This window comes from Amblyomma maculatum, chromosome 10 (assembly GCF_055883805.1).
Source record: "Amblyomma maculatum isolate TAMU_Amacu chromosome 10, ASM5588380v1, whole genome shotgun sequence".
Taxonomy (NCBI): Eukaryota; Metazoa; Arthropoda; class Arachnida; order Ixodida; family Ixodidae; genus Amblyomma; species Amblyomma maculatum.
Genome location: NC_139353.1, coordinates 83,657,950 through 83,684,985, shown reverse-complemented (window position 1 = coordinate 83,684,985; position 27,036 = coordinate 83,657,950). Strand labels below are relative to the sequence as shown.

At 48.5% G+C, this 27,036-nt stretch overlaps 1 protein-coding gene across 7 annotated transcripts in view; it reads right to left on the bottom strand.

The window, feature by feature from the left end:
- The window catches only part of LOC146176904 (echinoderm microtubule-associated protein-like 2), a 202,612-nt gene that overhangs the window by 152,124 nt on the left and 23,452 nt on the right, over positions 1–27,036 (bottom strand). For 3 of the 7 annotated variants that reach the window (XM_084583021.1, XM_084583022.1, XM_084583023.1), the window contains exon 1: positions 4,511–5,382. The exons of 1 other annotated variant lie outside the window; for it this stretch is intronic. In XM_084583021.1, the coding sequence (XP_084439147.1) occupies positions 4,511–4,604 (94 nt within the window). In that variant the 5' untranslated portion in view covers positions 4,605–5,382. Of the gene's footprint in view, positions 1–4,510; positions 5,385–27,036 lie in introns of those variants that run through there. 3 more of the 7 variants (XM_084583018.1, XM_084583017.1, XM_084583020.1) reach the window with 2 other exon arrangements.

Here is a 27,036-nt window from a genome sequence, read left to right as displayed (position 1 = left end):
AAACGCAAGGCACAGCCGTGCAAAGGAGGGAACTCGATCCTGCGCGCGTGTCACATATGTGTGCGGTGGGACCGGAAACTGTAGCCGCAGGAAAATATTAATATCCTTCACATGGTCGGCTCACAGCATGCCCGTAAAGAAAAGGACACGGTGCAACCATTACAAGGAAAAGAGATAAAGACTGTTCACAGCGGGTTTATTAACAGACACAGCTAAGAGTATACTTTGCAGCAGAGGATGGGGTATTATAAGCAAAGCGCTCGCGAACGTCACGATGGTGCGCCCACTTGCAGGAACGCTTAAACGTGCAATTTTATTTTTTTATTTAATAGACTACCACGTATTAGCCGACCAAGCAGAAACAGCACAACAGCATTCTATTGCCGTCCATGCGCACAACCTGAAAAATATAGTACGTATAGCTCTAACGCTGAGCGTGCGATCTTTAACAGCGCAGCATATATGCAATCAATGTGATCAGGATGCAGTCAAGTTCATTTACTCCGCCAATGTTGTGTATATAGCAGAAAGTACGATCGCAGGTGTGTACAGTTAGGGGCGACCTAAAGGTAAACGCTTCAGCATCAGCATACTACGATTACCGCGGTGCAAAGCAGTTTGCGTTTAAAAGGTCGATCAAATACACGAGTGCGCAGCTAGCGATGTGAACGCGGCCGTGATCCCATTATAAAGAACTGACTCTGTCCCTAACGGGTCGAAACCCATGACATAACCCTCGTGTCGAGTGCCCCAGGTGCAAACAGCGAGCGTGCAATGCATAAGACCAAGTGACGTGCAAGCTGCGCTGTCTTCGGAGTATATACTATATGCATACGCCTCTCACATATCGCGCCACAGCGGCAATTTGAAAGTTATTACGAGAGGAGAATTGACATGGGCCAAGCTCCCATCAGCTCCCTTTTCCCTGCCATAACGATAGCGACTCTCTCTGCGCAGTCTTCCTTAAGGACGCTACAAATTGCTCGAACCAAGGGAAACAGCTTAGTACAAGACACGTGCCTGCGCAAGCACCACGTATGCGATTTAGCCTCGTGGAGAAGGCCTAAGCATATATGTCTAGTAATGTAAGGATATATACTGCATGCACCAAAAGCTCCGCGCCCCGCAGACACCGCGTACGACTGCAGGCCAGTGAAGCAGAAGGCGTGCGAATAAGCGTATAGCACAAAATACGAGGCAACGCCGCCCGAGACATATATTCGCACATGGGCACGGGGAAACGGGCACGAATTTACATAAATCTGCATACGCAAATCTCGGGGCGTATTGAAAAAACGCGCCGAACGGAGACAAAGCGACGTCGGAGTATCAGTCACCCCCCGGCAGGAAGGAAACATTCGTCGAGATATCGAGTTGGAGTGAATATAAGCAGCAGACGTGCACACGCCAAGCCCTTCTCTCTCCCTATAAGGTCGTCTCTGCAGAGGCATATGGAACCGACGCATTTCAAAGCCGGTCCTCCGTTTCCGTCCGAGATATAACTTCGTTCTTCGCCGATCTCACGCTGTCGTCGTATATATAGGACATGACTGATGCATGTGTCCTTTCTCCACAAAGAAACGTCCTTTGAGCGTACACACGCGAAAGCCTGCGCGCGCACAGACGCATATACACGCAAAGAACAATAGCATCTTTATTCGCTTCCGTTTTGGCGCGTCGCAGTTCCCGCGCCACGAGATTGCCCCCCCCCCCCCCCCCTTCCCCCGCATGCATATACGTCGAAGCTGAAAAGACGTCCAAAGTGTGCTCGTGTGGGAGAATTACGGAGTGCGGGAGAAGAGACAGGTCGATTAGCTACGCATGCTAAATCAGCGGCGTGAAAAAACAGTCCTCGGCTTGACACGGTAAACCAATGTCGCGCCATCTATAGCTCCTTCCTTCGCTTCAATATAATGGCATCAGAAGTTCCGAAAGCGCTCGCTGGGCTGGCGGTCGGTATACCTACGTGCTGGGGTCTTTTTCTCTATTTGTTTTACTTTTTTTTAACGTGCGCTGGCACCGAAGAGCACGCCACCGGTATTTCCAATCCCAACGAAAGGCGGCCATCGTTCGATCCCGCGCCAAAACCACGGAGCGTTCACGGCGCGGGTTTCGTTTGTAAGCTGCGATGGGTACAAGCCCCGTATACATTTCTTCCACGAATGCTGCGCTTATAATTAATAAGCCTCGCGATAGGAGATCGCTCCAACGGAAACTTTATCAGGCCGGTGGCCAGTCGGTTATGGAAAAAGCATTCAACCCTTACAACTTACTCTCTCTTGTTCCTTCTACAGGTCGCCTTCGTAACTCGAACGTGGCATATAATGAATGCGACAATACCAAACAACAAAGACAACGCCCATAAAAAAAAAAAAAGTAAAGCACCCTACAAGCAAGCATCTGAGGCCAATATCGACCTCCGTCTGTGCCCAGCTTCCGCCATATATTTATACGGCGAAAAAAAAAAAAAAGTACTTTCTTTGCCAGGTCCCATGGGCAAAGGTCTCCCCCACCCCACTGTATCTCCTATTTTGTGTCATAAGTAATACAGGGCCTGATGCACCGCAGCTGCTGCCCCATTTAATGTCTGGTCGTGCAGAGAAAAAAGTATGATCACACACACACACAAAAAAAAAAGGAGAAAGAAACGTTGTCCACAAATAAAACAAACACACAACGGCACGCATGGAAACGCGGTCACCAGCGTATAAGTATATACACTCAAAAGTGCGAATGGGGAACCTTTCTTTTCATGTTTTTTTTTTTTTACCTTCGCAAGTTAAACGACGTCTGAGCGATTCCTCACCCCAATCGTCTCCTTCCGCTAACTACACAAAAAATACCAAGAGAAAAACGCCAACTTCTCAGAGTGCCTCAACTTCCTTCAGCCGACTCGTGAACAATCCCCAAGAGGATGCAACCTAGCTGCATCCGCAAGGACATACAAACGGAGGGACGTCGACCTGTCAAAAGGCGCGAGGTTCACGAAGGGGCGGCCCGCAAGTCGGTCAAGGCGACACGAAACGCCAAATCGCGCCTTGTTTACGCTACATAAAAGTTTGTGTTTTCATTTCGTTTTCTTGTCGTCGACAAGACGAGAAGCAATTTGGAAGGGAGAAGGGTGGGGAGGGGGTTGCGGCGTCTAAAAACTCGCTCATTTAGTTCGTGATGACTTGCGCATTATTATTATTTTTTTTTGTTCTAGCGTCCTGCGTAGAAATAAATATACGCGTGCACTATGTCGTACACAGAAGTAGTCGAGAACATCTACATGGATAATTACAGTTGTAACCACATTTCGTCCAGCGAGCACAGTACCGCACCGAGGCCGCGCAAGCCACCCATAGAGCGAATTGGCTCCGTGGGTGGCGGACGCCGCAACGTATTGCGATGCCGACACAAACGCTGGGCAACAATGGTCGGGTAAAAAATAACCATATACACGGACCACCATCCACTAATGCGCTGCGCCCAATCGAATTCTCTGGGTGTAGTGCAACAATCACCAGCAAGACGGCAAAATTACGCCATTAGGGGCGATCATGTGCGCATCCGTTTCGACAGGAGTGGCTTCTTCTCCTGCCAGGTATAATCAATTGAGGAACCAGCCATTCTCCGAAGGTGTAATTGTCTTCAACGAGTGTTCTCCCGGATTGCGCCACAGCTGTATTTGTTTTTTTTCTTCGGCATCTATATACCCTTCAAACCGGCACATTTGGCGGACAAAAACGTTCACCGTCGACGAGTCGGCATACTGCCAAAAAAATCTGCGAAACCAAGGTGCGAGTGCTTCACAAAGGGTACGAAACCTGTTATCATCGGTACGTATGCCACGCCGTTTGTTCCCGCCGCGAATATCCTCCAGCCCATACACTAACTATAATCATCGAGTTCTAGTCAAGAAAAGTAGGCTGCAACGAATTTCGAACTGTGGAAACCAAACGAAATGCCGAGAGGCGTCCTCGCGCAAGAAAAAAAAAAAAGAAAAACAGGAGAATTTGGAGACAGAAATACGAGGTGGGTACGAATTGGGAGACGCGGCGGTCACATCTGAAAAAAATCGTATTTAATCCCGCGATCATTCTATATTTAAAATAAAACAACCTCGATTTTGCTGTGCGTGCAAAAGTTCTGTGTAACGTTTCGCTCTCCGCCGTATGTAGGTGTATTAAATGCTCATGGTACAACACAGTGGCCCGTAAAATGAACGATTTGCTACCACTGTCACCTCATTCAACTCATAAACCGTCATCAGGAAATGTAAAAGGAATAAACTATGCGAATGGCAGCATGTTTGATGAAATTGATGAGGTCCCTAAACTAACGCAACCCATTACGCCTTGCCTCCATATCTCATCTACGATGTCAGCTGCTCTGTACCGCGCGAGAGATCTGCGACAAGGCCCGCAAACTAGAACTGGCTGGTGTAAAAACGTCGATCCAGAAAGCACACTTGTAGACGAAGAATCGAAACAAAGGAAGGCCGGCCAAGCCAAATACTTCTCCTCACCTTCTTCCTGCGTCGCCTGTTCGTGACTGGCGCTTGCCGCCTCCTGGTCGCACGAGTCCTGGAATCGGACCTCTTTGTGACCGTTAATCCTCATGGCTGAAGAAGACCCGGCTAGGCTATGAACAATTCGAAGAACGCCTCTTTCGGCACGGTCACAAAACACTCCCAGAACGCCTTCGTCAGCCGTTTTCCCCAGATGTCCGGGATCCGACAGTTGTGGCCTATGCTAAAAGAAAACGGCAAATTCGAGCCACTCTCAGGAAACCAAGGTCGGGAAGTGGTCAGATAAGACCAAAAACGAGCTAACGTTGGCACACCGCGTCGTAGAGTTCCAATCTCGAAGAATGCAATGAGTCCACCGGAAAACCACTGCTTCTTGTAGAACACCCGGACAGCCGACTTTTGGCAACTATTTTCACAGATTCTTTTCTTCTCGTAGACAGTGCAGAGAACTCGAAGAGAGATGCTGTTCTAACGATGCCTACGATGCAGTGTTCTGCTGGCAGAGGTAGCACCGAAAGCGGCTTCAGGAGGCGAAGAAAAAACTCGATCAGTGACCTTGGCAGACGACGATGAACGCTCCAAGAGAGAATACTTCAGCAGCCGATATCCGACAGAACTTGCTGTCACGGCAACGCTAGGTGACGGACGAGGACCGTGCGTCGCGAAGCGGTCGAGGCATTCGCGTACTCTCTGACAGAAGGCGGCAAGCAGCCACCAAGATGCATACACGCCCCCTCGTCGTTGGGCCACGCAAAAACGGCTCAGCAGTGGAGGACGACAACAAGGTACGCTGCCACTACCCGCACAGGCCGGCGCCAAAGGCAAACTGCAACGCCGGCCCGGTTTTCCAGAATGAGCCGGCCGGCCAGCTTCTCTCTCCACTCCGTGCGCGTAGCAGACGACGCCAACGAAGCGCCGTAGCAGACGAACCGGAAACGCGGCCCCAGCAGCAGGAGCGCCGCGTTGCGGAGGGAGTTAAAAAGGAAGAGGAGGGGGGAGAGAGACACAGAGCGAAAAGAAAAGAAATGTCGACTAGTGGCGCCACATTACGGCGTGATAAAGAGGTTCTCCATACAATATTGCCCGCCAAATTTCGGCGGGTGGCCGAATGGGCCGGGTCTTTGCTTAGGTAAATGCTTGATACGCGGGACCTTCGCGTACACACGTTTGACATGATGAATTAGTAGCAGAGCTTAATGCTGCAGAAACAAATCACGCGTTGTAGCTCGTCAAGATTGATAACAACACACATTTGGTTAAGAGATTATTCAGCATGAAACTGCTAAACAGCGATTATGCTTCAAACAGGAGCTCGTGAGACCAGCCCCTTTGAGCGAAAATTAGCTTTGAAATGCAGGGAAACACTGCATTCCAAGGACCGTATGTAAGATTCGTTGGTACAGCCATTAAGCAGACCTGATGCATTTCATCCAAAGTCCCACGACGACTACGAAGCGAAAAGTCACAGCTTGCCCTAATGTGCACCCAAGTCGTTAGACTGGGTGGAATTTTCTGGAAGACGAGGCAACACGCTGGCCACCATGCTTCCAAACGCAGGCGTCACGAAAAATACAAAACGGGCTCGGCGCAGACAAAAGAGCCTACAAACCCAATTATAAACGACCCGAAAGCCACGCGCAATCGAAACAACAATAACGGTGGCCCCATTACTCGCAGCACCCGGCTATAGGCGATCAATAGGCACCCTTCACTGCACGCGCATCAGGCGCTATAGATAAGACACACATTCCTCCACCACGTCCGAAGGCGTCTCCCCAAACATCGTCTGCTACAAGGCGGGTTCCGCGAACCTCGCTGTTTTTAAATAGACCCATTGTTTTACCTTCGGGGCCAAGCGGTTTTAGAGGCTGGACCGCTCATCTGTGGCGCACACATAATTCTTCCACGTCGTCCCGTTGTTTGCTGCCGCTCCTGACCTGTATATGAGAGCCCCTTTTCCCACAGTTGGCCGTAGTATAAATATCGAGTACAGTTTCAATTGGCACAGCCCCATCAGCACTGGCGTGTTTGCACGCTGCCCTTCTGCTGTCGAGCAATTGGAACCATCGCGATTGGAGTCACGTATATTTAATCGATACGGTCCAGCGATTCCCCCGCGCCCGAAATTGATCCCTCGCAGACGCGGCCGGGCGCGACGACGCGCGGGACCGCCAAATCTTGATAACCGAACCCGTTCCCAGCAGCTCCATCACTAATTCTCGACGAACCACCCTCGTATACCTCTGCTGCCATATCTGCTGCAGACAGAATGTCGACGCGCCCTCGAAAACTCCTCGATACCGCGCGGTATTACAAATGACGCTTACGAGTTTTCGGGCAAAACAAGAGCGAGCAGACGATGCCGGGCTGCCAAGTTAAATAGCAGACGAGACGTGCGCACGGCTTGGGCGTGCACCCCGCGCGCGACAGCAGACGAAAAGAAAAGGCCGCTAGAAAATACTGCCTGCTCAAACAAAGGGGAAGAAAAGAAGCAGACGACGCCAGGGCACGAGTAGCTATAGCAGACGATATAAAGCACAGTGCTAGCAGAGGAACGGGAAGAAAAAGATCTAGATACGCAACTAATCAAGACTAAAAGGACCAAAACTCGCTTTTTTTTTTTCAGAAACAGCATGCGCAGACTCGGACAGAATGCTGAGAACGACAGTGCGAACGCGTAGGCACTGCGCGCGGGAGAGACGTGGGTAAAAATATCCCCTCGCGTGGGATGAGAAAAAAAAAAAAAAAAAAAAAAAATGAGTGAAGTAATATTAAACGAAAACGCGTGCACGCAATACTTAATAGCTACGCGTTGGCAGGAAACAAATAGGTCTTGACAGAACTGTCGCCCTACGGACTTCCTTTCTCTTCTGCTTCCATTTTATGAAGCGGATGCAGGGTCACTTTGGCGCGTCGCCAAACGAAACTGTACAAGTGAATGCTGGGCACTCTGTCAACTACTCGTTCGCTCGTTCCGGCTCAGTTAAACCCTGCCTAAATAAAGCGACCGTACGTATAACGGGCCCACTGGGTTACGTCTTGGTTAAGCGACGAAACGAAAAAAAAGGTTCTTACGCGAGTGGCAGAGTGCAAAATATTTGGCCTTTTATTTGTTTTACTCCGTTAATTCACATTAAAGACACGGCTAGAAAGAGGGGTGCTTTTATTCTTTTCTTTTTTTCTAGAGACCGAAAGTTCTTCGGCAAGAATATCAACTATACATCTGGGCGATGCATTCGGCATTTGATCGCCGTTCCCAAGCTCTCTGTGAATTGTAACATTTCTTTTTCTCCTGCCAGAGTAGGTAACATTTCACCGAATGCTCAGGTATATAGTGGGAACAGATAAACGAAAGAACAAATCCAGAAAGACGCTTCCATTAGCGCTTCCATTACTGGTGCATTTGCGGAGGCAAATACTTAATTCCTAGAAAATAATGGCAGGATCGAAGCACATGCCACCACGAATCTCTTTAGCCAAGACGGTCGGGCCGTCTTTAAATAGCTATCGTAATGCATTACGGCCCTTTAGAGGCAATCAAGCCACCACACGAGCAAACAGGTAAGGCGCGCTCCAGATGGTTGTGCGTCTTTTGAGGACGTTTAGAACTGTAACGTCTCCAAGCGGGCAACCCGATATGTTTGCCGCACTCGTTTTTACATTTTTTCCCACAGTACAAGATCCAGCATACAGCGAGCCTACATATCCAAAAACGACGCTCGCGTTATCCACTCATCAAGAGCCATTAAGACGTCACGCGTGGTGCACGATTATCTTCGAGAAAAAGAGGCCACACACACGAGGACAGCGCAAATGACGGTATATCTCCGAAAACCAGGGCTCTTATAACGGCATTCTCCGAACCGTATGGTTCAGATCGCACCGTCTTAACGGTCGTGTACATTTACCGTCCCCAGTCAAGACAAACCACAACCGTTATGGTTACAGCAAAGGAGAATCGCTTATAAGCTCTAGTTTCTCCGGGTTTTTTTCTTTTTGTATGCATTTTTTTTTTTTTTTTTTTAGTTTTGATCGCGCTATCTGTTATTTTGTGTACCCTGTGCCGACATTTTCACTGCTCGGATCTAACGATAAGGTTTTTCTTTCTACCATATATAGCGAAAATGAAAAACGGACATAGCAGGGATGGCATGGAGCAATATATATATACATGAAACCTAAGACGTAAGAACGTGCGTCAACGAAAGAAGAAACATGAGCTAATAAAACAAGAACTGAAGTTAGAAACATTCATTCACCGTGGCTCAGATTATCATCTATCTTCGTGATTTCCCGGCTGGGTAGTTCCTTTACACAAGAGAGTTTCGCGTATCAGCCATCGGTGTTCATTACTGACGGAAACAGAACTGCGACAGGAACGCTCAGACATCGGCTATATATGTATGTAGTACATCTCGGAGCTTTCAATGCCTAGAGAAGAACGGTTATATACGAACACAGGGCGCGCGCGAGACAACGCGAGAACGGACGAAAGAAAGACAGTGCGCCGGACAAAAGGCGGCTACGCTCGAAAGGCGCGAAAATTCGGAGCAAACGCCAAGAAATAACGGCGGAGAAAATGTGGGGGAAGTCAGGCTAACGCGCGCGCGCGCGCGGAGGGGACGAAGAAAGCGCGCGGCCGGACAAACCAGGTCAAGCATCGCCGGAGAACACACGAGTGCGAAGAAACGCTTCTTTAAACGGACCGGCGTGAAACGCGCGACGTAAAAACGATCCTTGCAGGCAACTGCGCCCACTGCGCCCACCTCCAGTCGGCCCGAAGCACGGCACCCAAGAATACAACAAACAAGCAGACAGAAGAAACAGAGAAGCCATGAAAACGTGAAGTCCAAGACGGTGCCGAATACGGGTGGCGATAGAGTCAGCTCCCTTGGCAACGCGCTCCATTTCTTCGCTACGCGTTGTGATGACGCTAGGCGCGCAAAATAATAAAGGTAGATAATTATGCAAAAAAAAAGAAAGGAGGGAAGACGCGAGTAGACCCCCTGGAACCAAAGGTTTCGTGTGCATCGGCCGCCTCTTTTTCTTCTTCTTCGTCTGCGCGCGCGTTTCCACCGTCTGCTTAATGCCGCAGTCACGGCAACCGACAGTGCTAATCGTTCTGCCTGCAAGGCGGTTATACGCGTGGACGTGATATATTCATTCGCGTTATATATGCCTTTGCCCGTACACACCGCACGCTAAGAAAGCGGGCAAGAAAGGTATGAAATAAGAAAAACCCTCAGCCAGCATTTTTTTTTTTTTTTCGGCAAAAGATCGCGCTCACGGTAGGTTCGTGCGGGCGCGACGACGTCTTGACTGCGCGCGCTCGGAGTGTCACGACACTAAAGCAAGCTGCGAGGGAAAAGAAATATCATTCAGCTGGCGCTGGGCATTGTGCTCATTTCGTTTCCTCGGCACCGCGGAGCGGTGCGTCTGAAATACGCAGCGGCGGCGGCGGCGCATTCTGCTTCGTTACATCAGCGTGGCAGAGCGTCGTCTGCTAGAGGAGAGAATACGTTTTGAGAGCCTTCACACGAGATGTACTCCGAAACTATCTGTAATCGTGTGAAGGCATACAGTAATACACTATGCAGTTCCCAACCTTCACCACAGTTGCTAAGTTTTGCATCAAATCCATAAAATAAATATCTGGCCACGAATTAGTGTCGAATTACTGCAGACTGTGACGCCACCTATGAGTTTTGCAAGCAGCTATTGAGTGCATTGTATAGCCTTTTCTTTTCCAACGCATATTTTGAGAAGTCTTACAGACCATCTGAAATCCGCAAGTTTGCTTACCCCATTACTCTTAAGCGTGGCCCGCATGGAGCGTTTTTTGCACGCGAAAACGCGTCGCACGCCCGACGCCCGCGCCGGCGTCGACGATTTCACTCCCGCATGGTCAGCAGCCGAACGGCGTTTTTTTTGCCGCCCAGTTGCGCGACGCACGCGCCCCCATCCGGCCGTGCGTAGAAGGTCGCGAACATCTTAGTTGTTTTCCCTGTCGCCGCAAGCTTCAAGTTGTGGTTTCCTCTCTTTCTTCTGGGTCAGGTGTGTCAAGAAAACAGGCACAGGCATCACTTCCAACAGCTATGGATCTAAATGCAGAAGCCATAGCACAAGGGAGGTATCAGAGGTCCGCTGGCAAGGCTAGCAGCTCATAAACAACCTCCGAGCTCAACGTAAACACTCGTGCCCCCAGCGGACGGCCCACCTTCACCGAACTCTAACCTAAAAACCTAAAAAAAAGGAAATGCACGGTGCCCGATGCCCGGACCTTGCTGTCGTCGCCTCGTGCGCCCCCGCGACTACGAAAGACTACATTGCTGCTCGGCCGTTTCGGCCGAGAAACCCGAAATGCCCGAAACCCTCGGCGCCGTCGGAGCGCCAAACCCCCGTCGTTCTTTCCGCTCTCGCGAGCTTCTCTCTCCCGGCCGGCGTGGGCGTGGCTCCAACCGGAATCACGTGACGGCTGCTCCGGCTCTCATTGGCCCTCTGCCGCTGCCGACTTCCGGCGTCGGCGCGTCGTCGGCGTTTTTATCTGTTCAGCCAGATCCCGACGATTTGGCAAAATCGCCCTCTCCGGCGGCAAAAAAACGCTCCGCTGCCGTCGACGCCGGCGAATCGCCCGGAAAAACGCTCCATGCGGGTCACGCTTTACACCGTGCTTAACACCAAACCTTTGGCCTCATTACCTTATTACATGGGCACAATGGGTGCTTAATTTGTCGCCAGATAAAGCGCCCTCATTTGGCGCATTTGGCAAGCTACTCGCAGATTACGACTATCAGTTTACCGGTATCGCTGAAGAGGAACTTGTACTACAGTTTCATCTTACCTGTACCCACCTATGGGGCTGAAACGTGGAGGCTAGCGAAAAGGATTTTACTCAAGTTGAGGACAACGCAGAGGGCTATGGAACGAAAAATGGTAGGTGTAACCAACACGTTAAGAGATAGGAAGCGCGCAGAGTGGGTCAGAGAAATAACTCAGGTTACCGACATTCTAGTGGAAATTAAGAAGAAATGGGCATGGGCAGGACATGTATGGTGCGTAGAGAGGACAACCGATGGTCGCTTAGGGCAACAAATTGGATTCCAAGGGAAGGAAAGCGTAGAAGAGGGCGGCAGAATGTTATGTGGGCCAATGGGGTAAAGAAGTTCGCAGGGGTCAAGTGGATGCAGCTATCACAGGACCGAGTTAACTGGAAGAGTATGGGAGAGGCCTTCGCCCTGCAGTGGGTATAGTCAGGCTGATGATGATGATGAAAGCGGCCCTCTCATCCTCATGCGAATGTTACGGGAATGGTATGACAAAAGGGTTCTCGGTGGTGCGTATGCATGACGTAACATTCGTTCATCCACATCGTGATTAACAAATTTTATCCAACGAATGACGTCTGCGTTCGACAAGGAATCCGCCGTACACGATCAACCTCCTTCGAACGCGCAAGTCTCAGCATCAAACTGCGTAACACCAAAAAACAAACAGCGCAGCTTAAGTCGCGGTACAGGTCGCAGCCGAGTGGACATCGCCGATCATGTACAAACATAGCTTCAGCTATGGGCGATCAACGTACCGGCGAGGACGCGTGAAACGATCAGAGTCGCTCTAACAATGAGATGAGTGAACGAGCCGCTCTGTCTTCGGACAACAGGCTGATTATGCCGCCGGCCTCCTTTAAGCGACGTGCAGAGAGCGAAGAGTTTACTGACATCACCGACGCGAAGCGCAAACAAAGGCGACATTGGCCCAAGAAGAATCTTCGACATCGCCCTCAGGCCAACTCGACAAACGCATGCACGCAGGTGAGCGGTCGCGACATTACGTCGACGCAACGAACCGAAGCGGTTAGTTCAACGTACTTGGGCTACATACGCGCAGCCTTGACGCCTGTGCACACACTTCCGTCGCATTCGCTCCACGAAGGAAAACAGCCCAAATAAACAGTATGAAAAGGTAAGGCAAACAATAAAAAGGCGCGTGTAGACCACTTTTTTTATAACCTCCTTTGTGCAGACGGACTTCAGAAGCGGCTATCGTCTGCTACAAGCAAGTCTATGTTTCCAATGCGCATGCGCGCTCAGGCTCCGCCCATATATGCGAGTACGCAGCACTTGATCTCGATTCCAAAACGATATGGCGCGCGCAATCAGAGAGGGCCATATACGTCTTCGCCAAGGGCGAGTCCCTGTCAAAACCTTCGAGCCATCTCAAACAATGTTTAACAGCCAGAGCTGGCGCTGAACCCAGCTGCGAACTCTCAGCACATAAGCAGCAGCGACACGACCGGCCGAGGCGCGCTGCGCGGTCAGTGTTTACACGTCACAAAAAAAGAAACGGGCAGGACTTTCGAAGTAAGAACTAGAGCTAGGAGGCTGATTCTAGGACTCACATACTCTTGACACACAAAGCAAGCATCACTGTATTCCAACCGCTCCCCACGTCAGAACGCGCGCGGAGGTGATTTATAAAAACGGCGCGCCTCTACAGCGCTGGATGGAGCGCAAGGGTTAACGAACGCGTCTTCTTCCGTCTCGCTTCCAAAGAACGAAGGGGTGCATGCAGGACGCCACCCACGGTGACACAAACCCCCTCGCCCTCATCGGCCCAGAAGAAAGCAAACGAAAGAAAACTCGAAAGCGAAACCTCAAAGACAACCCACACACCCCTCAACGGAGCGCTAAGGATGAAAGAGGCCCCACTCGGAGCTGCGCGGCGACGAAGACATTGACGAACGACACGCTCATACGTTCCATAACGAGGCCGGTGCCTGCACCCTCCGGCAGCGGGCATGTCAAGCCACGAGACAACGGATTCATTATACACCCATCGCTGCTCCGATTTCTCGTTTTTGTTTCTTCTGCTATTAAGGAAGGACTGGGTGTGCACGAAACAAGCGACACGTCTATACTGTATACCCGCAGCGCCATCGCAGTGCAAAAGCCTTCGCGCATGCGTATCATTCGCAGCAGACGAAACGCGAGACAGCGTCGTCTGCGAAAGCGCCAGTCGTATAGGGCGTGGAACTGCGGTGCATATATATCGCCTGCAAAACGTCGCAGACGACTGCGGTTCCATGCTGCGACTATCTAAGCGCAATGCGTGCGCGAACGCTTTTCGCCACACACATAATGCTATACGCAGTTGCTATGGGAAGCGCATTGTTTCCAGAACCAAGGGCTGTGGGAGCCCACACCGAGGCGCCATCACTCAGGAAAAAGATCGCGCTCCGAACGCGCAAGGCAACCGAAACGGTTGTTCGGGTTATTTACGCGCGGAGACAATGATACATTACTATACAGTCTATCATGTATGCATCGGAGAGTCGGCACTCGATCATGTAGCAACAACCCCCAGCATAAATCAACGCAAAGAAAATGAGGCAACAAAGGCGAGAAAAAAGGGTGAACTATGTGATGCAGAACTATCGGTAAATTGACTATCGATAGTATTTTTGAAACTATCAACAGTGTAAAAACTATCGATAGTACTAATATCGATAAACTATCGATAGTGCAATCGATAGCACTACCGATCGGGTTGCACGCCCCTTACCGGCGAGTTAACTCGACATCGCTCGATGCAATACATTCGTTTTCTTATCCACCCGCGTTCCTACTCTCTCAAATGCACTCGTCTCCTGCCGCTCCTGTCTCTTCCTTTTGATATTTTGATTCTGCGGACCGCAAAATACTCCCGTTCGGGTTGCACTTGATGCTGATAGGACACGCCATGCGACGTAATAGGGATGCTTTGGTTCCCTCTGAGTAGGCGTGCCTCATCATGCGACTGTGTTATATGAAGCCATATGGCGTGTAAGTCCCACGTACTATTGCAGTGATATGAATTCATATTGCAAATGTGCAGAACAAAAAGCAGCTGACACTTGTTTATTTTCCAGAGCACTAATAGCTGCTTTTTATGCATTTGGTACATCGGCGGAGGATGTCACTGTGTACGATAGAAACAAAAAATAAAGAAAGCAGTTTGTTGCGAGCCGTAACAAAGTTGCCAGTCCCGATTGCGCAAGTAATCAAGTTCGTGGAAGACGACCGCGGTGCGACTTTTAACGTGCGTATGTTTCTCAAGTAGTTTCTTACACATAGACAAAGTATGATCAGAAAGAGAGGTCTCTCCCGCACCGCCGATGTATTGATCATGGACATAATTCCTTTAGAGTGCACTGATGCTTCAAGAAGAAATAAAAGAAAAAAAAATAGCCTCTCACGCACCACTACTGATCGTACCAAAATTTTCGTATAAACAAATCTTTTTTTTTTTTCTTACTTCACCCGAGTCGAAGTAGCATGCGTTAGGGTGCCGCCAGCCTCATCCAGCGAAAAAAATTACTCAAACTGCATTCTGAATATCGATTACTTATTTTCGAGGAATCTCGTAATCTTGAACAGCCCTAAAACAGGTTTTTAACAATGCTGCTCTTACGAGTTCCGAAGAGTAGGAAATTATTAGACTACTGTAATCAACGTAGTCGGCGTCCAGACGTTGAACGTTCTGTACAAGCTTACTTGGCACAACCGGCAGTTGCTACTGTTTTGAAAGCAGCAGCTATTCTACAGAGAGCACGGATCTCGGCAATAAAAGTTTTTCATAATCGGGAAGCATACCCGCTGAATCGTTAGTTTCAACCGATTTCGGCTCAGAAGCAGGCACGCCAAACGTTGCTTCCAGCACAACTAGGAAATTTGCAACACTTAACACATCCAGCCACTCTACCTAGGGTACAGATGTGTTGAAAAAAAAAAAAAAAAGATTAACAAAATGACGTCACCAAAGCGGCGAAAATTGCACCGCGCTTTGCGAGCAGGATTGGCAATTTTGTTATCGGCGCGGTCATAACAGCGGCACCGAGCGTTGTTGTCGGCCGCTCCGGAAACACGTCAACTCGACTGCACATATGCAGATCTCGGTGATGCGTCGACTGCGATAATGGAGAGTCCTGTCATATTTACCACCATTATCATACCATGCACTCAGGGAACCAAGTTTTGCTGCAATGAGTTCTCACGGTTGATTTTATTCTACCGATAGCCCTACAAAAATTATTATCGATAGTACTATCGATAGTGCTATCAAAATAAGCTATAGAAGGACTATCAATAGACTATCGAAATTACTATCGATAGTAATTTCGATAGTACTATCAACAGTACTATCGATAGTTTTTTTTACCATCGACAATTCGATAGTGACCCAATTCTATCGATAGTACTGATTGTACTATCGACAGTTTTGCATCACTAGGGTGAACACCAAACTCATACGTTCCTTTCTCGTACACCATTCTCATAATACACATGCACTTCGGGTGTTAGGCAGCGACTAACACATTACACGCAAGCTGCATCGCTCCCCCTTGGACCGAATGCCTTTACCAATGTTAACTATGGCACAGCAGGCCATGCTGTTGGCGAAATCTATGCAGTTGTCGTAGACGATGTAGATGCCGTCCCCGCACGACACACAGCCCAACCCCGCACATCCAAACCGCAAGCATGACAGCCCACACTGCCCCATTCTCAACAAAAGGCATTCGTTGTAACAAGTGACGCTAACGTCAATGTAACGGACGCAACAGATGTACCATGCCCCATCAGCAGCGTTGTTGTTGTTGTGGCTGTAGGAAGAAGGAAAAGAAAATGTACGGGCCTGCTACTGCCTCTGTAGCTGAGCCACCTCCGCTGCCTCGTGCGGACAGAAGAGAAAATAGAGAAGAAAGAAAAAGAAAAGAGACAGAGAGAGTCGCGCCGCAACAACCGCCATCGTCCACCACCGAAGCAGTGGCGGGTACAATGACGGCCTACAACAGATAAAGTTCGGTGGATGGCTAGCCCCCGCCGAAAGCGGCGTCGACCTACCGTCCCAGCCCCGTACGGCCAGGAACTGCCACCCTTCACCACCTCCTCCATCTCTTTTCAGCAGCGTCCCAACGTGTCACTCTAGTATGCATTATGACAGGGCACAATTACGCAAGTATTTTACGCGAAGCGCAACCGAGAACTGAGAAAAAAATGTGCACGTGATTTCGTACCAAAAGCGTGACGCAACCGTTCTTTCTGCAACGTTCAGTGTGACGTCATATCATTTCCCTTCCCAATCAGCGTCCATCTTCTAGCCATGTTGGAAGCTACAGAGTGTGACAAGGATTCGAACTAACAACATATGCAGCTCAGACGAGTGTAAATGTCCACGGAGAAGTGGAGACAGATATACCGCACACTCCTGCCCTCCGAAACCAAAGCAAAAAGTAATAAAAAAAAAAGGTATACGCAGAATGCAAAGTCTGTGTTAAATGCGCGATCGCGCCTATTCTTAAGGCGACTTTTAAGCGTCCCCTTTCCTATTCGCGGCTGTATGCGAGACATGCACACCGAAGGCATCTCAAACGGTATATGATGTCATCAAATGCAGCGCACTGAACATATATATAGACCAACACCGATCTGTGACGTAAGCACGAAGCGGTGGCGCTTTTATCGCCAGCGTGGTTCGACTGGGGGTGAAAAATAGGCTTAGCGCCCATAGGAATACATGGAAGCGAAATATTGCAAAGCAGTTTTCTAATTTCACGGGTCATCTGTGATGTCGTTATTCGGTACAGAGCAACCATGAACGCCCTGGAATAGATCGTGGAAGTGTGAAATCTCATTACCGAGGCGAAGTATTTTTAAACCACCGTGAAACGTATGGGGGTGCTAGTTGAGAGGGCATTCCCATAGAAACACATGTAAACACAACTTACCGCAACATTTTGCTCGGTTCAGCAGCGTTGAACCCTACTCCTTTTTTAGTGGACGTCTTGTACGACGCCCCGAAGTCATGTTGCATGACACACTACATTCTCTTGCAAGTAATGCAAGTCTGACGACTTGCGGGACCGCTCACAGCACGATAAACTGACCGCGCACAGTTGCAGACGACCATGCACCATCCGCTGTCGCTAGCAGACGCTCCGGAGCTGGAAGCTGCCGCGGTGGGTATCGCCAGCTACGCTGTCGTCTGCTGCAATGCGCGAAACTCGTTCGGTCCATATTGTTGTATGGCGTTTGACAATTGCTTTTAAATGTAATTCTGTTTAGGACGTTTCAGAGGAGCGACAGTATTATCAAGCTTATTTACCCTATGCGGCAGCATATCAGACTGTAAGCAAAACTGCGACTCGCTACACCCAGCTTGCCTTTTGGCGGTGTCTGGATTCATAACACCGGTTATTCGGGGAGTTTCAAAGGTAGACTGCCTCCGTAATGACGCACCATACTTTATCACACACTTCTTCAAAGCACTGGTCAACGTTTAACGACCGGTCACCACTTCTGATGCTCTGCGAATTGAGAAAAATGTTCGGGTAAGTTGTGTTTACATGTGTTTCTATGGGTCGCCCTCCCAGCTCGCACCCCCATACGTTTCGCAGTGTTTTAATAATACTTCGCCTCGCTAATGAGATTTTATATTTTTACTGTCTGTTCTAGGGTGTTCATGGTTGCTCTGTGTCGAATAACGACATCATAGATGCCCCGTGAAAAGAGAAAACTGCTTTGAAATATTTCGGTTCCATGTATTCCTATGGGCGCTAACCCTACTTTTCACCACCAGTCGGCTGCGGCGCCGCGAGCGCACCCTTTGTTTGTAAACACGGTGTTGGTCTATACATATGCAGCCACTGTAACATACACGTATGTCATGCAAAATTTCCTTTGTGTATGCCCGTACGCAAACGCGCGAGCCATATTTCATGTCATGCATCCTTGTCTCGCGCCTTTATAAACTTCATGCGGTCGATCGGCGGTTATATAGAAAGAGGCGTGAAACCAGGTATACATTTACCACTTTTACATCGAACGAACCATGCAGCGCGTTTTGCCACACTGTACCTGATGCTGCTATTCGTATACTGCGCCGAATAACTTTCCTCGGACACGAAACAACACAAACGGGTGTATACCTCCACGCTTTCCCAGGAATGCTTCCAACGACAAGGATCGCAGGTACAAATGTTATACTACGAGAAAGCGAAGCTCGGTTTACACACGTCTGAAGACGTGCACACGCATGAACGCTCAGACGCGCACACACGTGGCTTGGTTTGGTTTCGTGGGGTTTAACGTCCCAAAGCGACTCGGGCTATGAGAGACGCCTAGTATAGTGGAGGCCTGAAGAACAATTTCGACCACCTCGGATTCTTTGCTGACATCGCACAGCACACGGGTGCTTTGCTTTTCGCCCCCATCGAAAAGTGTCTGCCGTGGCCAGGTAAGAAAAAAAAAGAAAACAAAAACACAGATAAGAAAAAAAAACGAAACCTTAAAAAAAAACGAAGCCTTAAATGCTGTTCGCCAACCCTAGCGACTATTCTCACAACTATTGCCGACATTCCAGTATAACTAACATTAAGGCGTCGTTATCCCTTCCATCCTTAGAATCTCGCAGAACAATAGCACTTATCTTCCATAAAATTGTTTATAGCCATCATTCCTTCACACTACCTCTCACAAACCCGGCCCGCACATCTCACCGATTGCAGAATCACCTGTTTTAAACGCCTTTCGGGAAGAACTACTGCATTCAACTCATCAGCCCTACCCCGTGCCATCATTTATTGGAATAGTCTTCCTGACAACATTGTTCACACTTCAGATTATGTTATTTTTAAAGACAAAAATAAGCAACATTTTGTTCTGAAGCGTGCTGTTACTGAAGTGTGTTCTATATAGTGTGCTTTTCAAATTTTGTTTTTCTTTTCTTGTGTTTGCCATTGTATAACGTTAACGTTTTGAAAATAACGATGTTAAAATAACCATCTTCTACTTGCTTCTGTTTTGCACCCCAGTTATGTAACCCCCCTCACATACTCCAATCGGAGCCCGTGAGGTATTTGAATAAATAAATAATAAATAAACTAAATGCGACAAAACCCCAACAAATGCATGCAAGCAGTTCTATCGGACATACGGACTGCATCGCTACACAACGTGCCCAATTAGGTGGCAAGCCGAAGTGGCGCCCCTCTTGCCAGTTGCACTGCCTGTTGGTGGAATACTGAGCCCCGCAGTATCGACCTACATATCAGCGGCAGACGAAACACCCCCCAAGTGCCTTTCTTGCATCGTTTGCGTCCATTTTCGCTGAGTACGACCATGACCCACACCCAACCAGCGCGTATAAGGGCAGGTACACGGAATCTGTGCACCAAAAAAAGCTAGCAACAAATCCTCGCATGCCAGACACGCAGCTTACAGTTTCTTTTTTTGTTTCTTAGTTCTCGCACACGCATCAATCGGCCAAGATATACGCGCCTCCACAAGCACCTGACAGCGCCACCAAGCGGTGCACCGAACCGAACGACCCGACCGAAATCAAGCGAACTGTAAAGGGGGGGGGGGGGGGGGGGGGGGGGGGCATACACCGCATGTACTGCACGCCACACGACTGTACACAGAGTATATACGCTGCTGTTGCACGCTTCAGTGGTCGCGGTAATGGCGACCACCGTCCACCACCGCTTATAACGGAGAAAATGCCCGCGATCGCGCAACAAGGGGCGGCGCAGCCGCTCCTGTTACCGCGCACATATAGTATACAACCGGTAGCAACGTTTAACGCAACTGTATACCACGAGCGACAAACTGCAAAACAAAAAATGCCGGCCAGGCTATAGCAGATACGAGTGAAGTCCGCAGCGACCGGCACACACATTTCCTCTGCAGAAAAAAAAAAAGAAAAAAAGAACGCTTTTTCTTGTTAGTTAAAGAGAACAGCTCACAACCAAAGACTCGTGAGTTCTGGTGCCTGTGTCTTGTTTGGTACACAGTCAAATCGCTGGTTTCGTGTACTGGCGTACGTGGTTGGTCAGCGGCGTAATACGAGATGCCGCAGGCAACGGCGCACCGTTATCCGCAGCTGTCATGTTCTTTTTTTTCTTTTTCAGTTTTATCCTATTATAGAAAAGTTGAGGAGGAACCCACACGGCCTGCCCGTTTCATCCGGGAAGGCCTCACATCCCAACCCATCAAAAAAAAAAAAAAAAAAAAAAAAAACCGCTGGCTCTGAATAGGCCTAAACTAGTACAGCGTTCTGAGACTAGTACAGCACTACCTGACTATGGTCTTCGTTTCCCACTCAAGTTCTTCCCCGGTACCCTGTATCCAGGCCAGAGCAGCGTGCCAAATACCGATCCTAGTCCCTGAATTCCTTTCCCGCAAAACGTTATTCTTCATTCATTTACGCTCGAGACATACAAGCTAAACTATTCCAAACCAATCTTAAAGGGTCACCACACTACTTTCGGATCAGCGAACATGAAGAGTTTATAAGGCACCAGAAACTACCTGTTGGCTTTTTTTTCGTATGTATGAGCACTTGTCGTTTCACACAGATCAACTTATTAGTTGGCACGCTTTTTCTTTTTTTTTTTTTTTTTTCAGAAATGTATACTACTGATAGATGCAAACAGTGCGTACCCTCGTGGTTAAAAAAAGATGTACCCCCGCCCTCTCCTAACCTCTTCAAGTGGCGCCATGGAAAGCTTCGGCGTCCGAACCGCTACCACGAATAAGCAACAGAGCGCCTCTTTAAAATGCAAAGAGGCCAAGCGCTCCAAGATGTCGCAACAAAGCGCCATCTGCGAAAGCGCCACGAACGAGACCAAATTCGGTGATGCGCTATTTACACTGTATACGCGCGTTGCGGGAATTTCGGAAGACACACACCGTGGGCTTGCTAGCAACTACGCAACAGCCAGCAAGCAAACTATATTCGCGGACACTGTACACAAACAGAAAACCTGAACAACGCAGGAAAAAAAAAAAAAAAAAAAAAAAAAAAAAAAAAAAAAAAAGCGAGACGACGTACATTCCTTCGACTTTTTATGGTTCGGATGGTTTAAAAAAAGCGCTGTCGGCCATGAGGGGCGCGTCCCTGTCGTAATCACCGACATTTATTTCAGCTCCTTTTGGATACCACATCAGAACGACCCCTTTCCGGTCATTTGTTTTTTTATATATAATATTCAGTTGGTATGCACAGCAGTATCAGCGGAAAAGTTGAAAACTCTTGGCGACGTATACGTCACAGATGTCGATCATGCAACACGGGTATAACCAAGAACTGACGTTAAAAACGGCGCCAAAGTTTGCTTTAGCTAGTACTGGGTGGTTTTCGGAGCGAGAGCATGCGATGCATCTCTATAAGTAAGAACACCATGCATAGTGCTTTCGATTTTTAGTTTGTAGATGAGACAAGCACGTACAGCGTCTACAGTTGGAGGTTCACCACAAGAAATGAGCTGCGTCTCCCAGGGTTCACGTGCTGCTTTTACCATAGCGCACAACATTTCTTACGTCATGTCACGGCACACACGAAAGACCAAGCAAGGAACGAGCTAGTCTATGGCACACCCATTCGCCGAATGAGGAAATTGAAAGAAACGCAGAACGACAAATAAATCGGAGCGCTATAAAAAAAAAAAAAATGAACCGAAGTCAGCACACACCGCTTTCGGGTTATAGTGATATATATACACTGCACACACCCTCTTGTCGACGAGCTTTTGTACATCTCTCAAAATCTGCACGCCTCGTCCTCTAAATTACACGCACTCGCATTTCTTCCGATAGTTTATGACGGACCAGAATGGAGCCGGCCCTCTTTGCAACAAATATATGGGCTCCGTGGTATACACGAGCTCGTGCGAATATATGTAGACAAGTTATCCTTTACGGCGTCCAAAGCGTTCAACGTATACAGCAGGCAAAAAGGCCTTTTGTCGGTGAGGAAGTCGAGACGCAGAAAAAAGAACTGTGTGTGCACAAGGTTTACAACTTTATTTTTTCTTTTTCCCACAACCGAACTCGCCGTGTGCATGCTGTTCATATAGCCAATTCACGAAGGTACGGAAGAGCCCATGATTCCTTTGACGTCATAATTATTTCCGGCTTTGTCGTATTTAAGCGCCACACGCGTCCGCATCCTACACGCCCACGGGTATACATGTATAGGGAGCTTGCATGAAGCGATGCATGCCGGGTAATCCGCCATGATGATGTCGCTGGCAGCAGACGGCGGGCGCCTTTGAATTTTTGACGGCCCACCAAGCAAATACGCGGCTTTTCGTGCGCTGCTCTTACGTGCGTGCAATTGTTAGCAGATTCCTGAGGAACGTACGCGTCGACGGTGTGCCCGGAAAATCGGGCGCACTATGAAGAAATGCAATTGCAGTGCGACACGGACACACACACACAAAAAGTGGTGCCTCGTTAACACGGACATTGCTTTTGAGCAATATGCCCTATAAATGTGCATGGATGTGCGAAAGGTGAAGGACGAGAAAACGAAAGCGCTATACCAGGGAATAGGAAATGAAGCGCATTCGGGGTGTTTCGGTTTAGTAAACACAAATTGTGTCAGATTAGGTGGAAAGATAATTACAACAGGCTATGCAATTAACGAAACAATGACATATATGCACCAACGAGATATGGTCGGATAAGATAACCTAAAAACCGTGTCCTGCAGGCATATAACGGGACATTTATGAAAACCATATCTGCGATGAACGAAAGGAAACTCTTTGTATGTCCAAGAGGTATAAAAAAATAAAAAAAGACGGAGTTTCGGAGCTCGAAAATGTTCCAGACCTATTCAGGCTACAAGGAAAGCCATGATGCAGTATAGGAGTTCGGATAATTTCGATCACCCAGGGCCATCACGGCACGGATGTCTCGTCTATATCGAAACGCGACCGCCGGGATCAAACCCGGGTCTCCCGGCTCGGTGATACGTATATGCTAACCACCCAGCCACCACATCGGGACGGAATAAAGACAGTAAACCATCCACACACACTATAGCGTCTGCAAATTTAGCGCAAACCGCGCCTTGGTATCATTTTCTTTACCTTCTAACCATTATCCACCTTAATCGCGTACGCTTTTCTTTTTTTCTTTAACTTCCCACGCATGCGTTACAAGGAAAACAAACAAAACAAACAGAACTATATCCACACGGCTAGAAACAGACAGCAGAAATGTAAGAGGTAGAAATATACACAGCCAAAGCTCTAGCCGATCTGGAATCGTTGTCAGAACGTGGCTGCACACTGGTTTCGTTTACAGGGTGAACGCCCCCACTGTTTAGTTTTTTACGACTTCTCCCATACATTTAACCTTCTTAGAAGCAGCATAGGCATCCTTCTATCGCAGCCTATGTTTTTCCTTTCCGCTACCCCAGTATCGCACACGGAAATGTGCAGAGACGCCGAAAATCTGGTCAAGGTTTAGCGATATACCACGTATACGGCCCACCAACACAAAAGCGCGCACGCCGTGGTCAACCGCGTTGACGTGAACTAGGGCAGAAAGACATGCCTAGCAAAACGAGGAAAAGCAGAAATCACTGCCTCTTTGGAACGTCTGAAATGCGCAGTAAAAGCTCACGATATCAGTCGTCCCGCAAGGCCAGTGACTGCTGCTCTGGCGGGCGTGCAGGATAGCGCCGGCCCACGGAGCCCGCGGACTGAGGCCTCAGCTCAGGAAGACAAGGAATTAAACAATACTTAATGCAGTCTTCCCTCCTCCGACCATCGTACACCCCCACGAAAGGGAAACCCCGATAGGGCGTATACAATAACGCACCCGAGAGGGGTATTCCGAACAATGTAGGGAAAAGATGGGCGATTCATAACGGATCGACGGCCCCTGTCCGCACGTGCTATGGTTGGCACAGTTTTTCTTTTTTGTCCTTGCACAGAATGGTACATAAGCATACACGAGAGCGACTGGTATATACCAGCTATATCTGGTCTTGTTCAAGCGACCAATACATGCTTCTTTTGTCGAAGGGTCGCTGACTTGTTTTTATTGATGGTTTATTTCCTTATCACACTTCTATACAGTTTTCTCACTTGTTTCCTCTTTCACGTTTTTCTTCACTGCGCTTTGGTTGTGTCGTTGTTGTTGTTCTCCTCCTCTAATGTGATGGCACATACCCACACAGGGGGATCGGCCAAGAATTGGGGTGCAGAGATATTAGATTATGAGATGTATAATTAACCAAAATAAAAAGGGTAATTAATACCGCACGCAGTACGAGAACACTGAGATTTGTGTTTACAGATGAAAACAATCAAAACATATTAGCAAAGCAGACGTTTTGATTCTATTAAAAAGTTTTGAAGGGCCTTAAAAGCATACCTTTGCTTCGTGCAAGCTGCCTTTACTTCTTTTGCAAATGTGTGTGTGTGTGTGTATGTGTGTGTGCGTGCGTGTGTGCGTGTGTGTGTGTGTGTGTGTGTGTGTGTGTGTGTGTGTGTGTGTGTGTGTGTGTGTGTGTGTGTGTGTGTGTGTGTGTGTGTACACACACACACACATCCCGAAACTCGTATTGCATCCCGCATCTTTCCTGGAATTCTTCGTTTTTTTTTGTTTTTTTTTTTTGTTCGCAGAACAGCATGTCGGATCGTTCTTTGTTTATCTTCTGCTGCTTTATTTTACACCTCTGGTTTTCTTGAAATTACGTTCTTTTTATTTTGGGCGCTTTGCTCCTTTTCCTTTACCTTAAATTAAGCCTGGCAAAGCTTTGCTGGTGCGGACTCCTCCTTTCTTTTTTTTTTTTTTTTCATGAGAGCAGAAACAAAGTGAAAAAGTGGCGATTTTTCCTCTTGGCCGACTCTAACGTAGGGCTCTATTTTGTAAAACTCATCTACTCTTAGTGCACTTTAAGCCCACTGCACTCATAAGACCAGGCCTCTGATACCCGCAGGACTGTCGAGTGCCATTAACCATTCGCTCCCATCGATCACGCAATAGCTGCTATCAATACAAGATAGAAGGAAGGTAAAAGAGATTGTGAACAGTTTCAGAACAGAATAATTTCAAAATAAAGCTTCTAGGTGACACGTATCTTATACTTCAATACCGCAGTAAGAAATGCTATACATTGGACACTAGAAAAGGGATCTTATACTTCAATACCGCAGTAAGAAATGCTATACATTGGACACTAGAAAAGGGCTTCGAATTTGAAACAGATTCCCCTGGACTCATCATTATACCCTCCTGGAACGAAAGAGTGATAACCATAGCCGCAGCGGGGCGCCTCTAGACCTTTCGCAATAACCGTTATAGTGTTTGCTTTATTTCTTCTCTCACATCATCGTTCAGGCCAGTTCATGCCGGCACGAGACATATGCCCCGGATGTCACGTTTTCACGCTCGCGCCAAAGCCCGCTCTGCTCGTCTCCTCCGCGCAAAAGCCCCGGATGTGAGCGCGGCAACGGTGGTGAAAATCGAGGAGGAGGAGGAGGAGGAAGAAGAAGACACAAGGGCCAGGCGTCATCGATCACCGTCATCTCCTCTAATGGCGGGGCCGAGACACCACGGCGCTACCGGAACGGAGAATCGGGACATATTCGCACCAAGAAACAAAACGCGAGCAGTCAGAAACAAAAGAACAAGGAGAGAGAGAAAAAAAAAAAAAAGAAATACGAGACCGCGGCCACACAATGGCTCTCCAAAGGAGGAACACACAATGGACCTAAAGGGGGCCTAAAGAGGCGCCAGGGATAAGCGATCGTGAATGCAGCGATCATCACGCTCCTCGGAGGACGAGATCGCGTTTATCGCATCATCCCTCGCCGCCTGGAGAATAGGATATATATACGTATATCCTGCACGTGACGGGGGCACTGTTCATGTGTTTTCGTGTGAGCGGCCCCCTGCGCTTGATTTAAGCCTCCTCTGCGTAATGCGTGCTTGCGTAGTGGGACCGTCGAAACCTGAGCGTGAGAAAAAGGGCAAAACCTATCAGTTTTTCCTATCGAAACCTACCAGGAAACCACTCCGATGCGAGGGCAAGAAGACAACGAAAAAACAGGGAGGGGATCCAGTGTGATTTCTAGCCCTCTCTTTGACGAAGAAATGTTGGGCGCAACGTCCAGTAGCATCAAACTGCTTGGCATACATGTTAGCTTGCTCCAGAAATGGGGCCACTAGAAAGATGACTTTCCTGGTTTGACACTGCTTCCTCTTCTGTCTTGCTTCCTCCATCATCTTCGTTCCCTAGCTTCCTTTGTTTTCTCTCCTGGAGTACCTGACTGTCATTGGAGCAGATGAAATTCCACATCATCTTGGTAAGCATGCATGTAGGTGCATACTCTCCAACAAAAGCATTTACTTTCAGGCGAGCTGGGAGGGTACACTGAGTCGTGTAGATGTTCAGGCACCCCCCCCCCCGTGCGTGCACACACACACACACACACACACACACACACACACACACACACACACACACACACACACACACACACACACACACACACACACACACACACACACACACACACACACGTGCACACACACACATACACACACACACACACACAGACACACACGCACGCACGCACACACACACACACACACACACACACACACACACACACACACACACACACACACACACACACACACACACGGGCATGCATGTCCAAGAATGGGGTGGAAAATGGC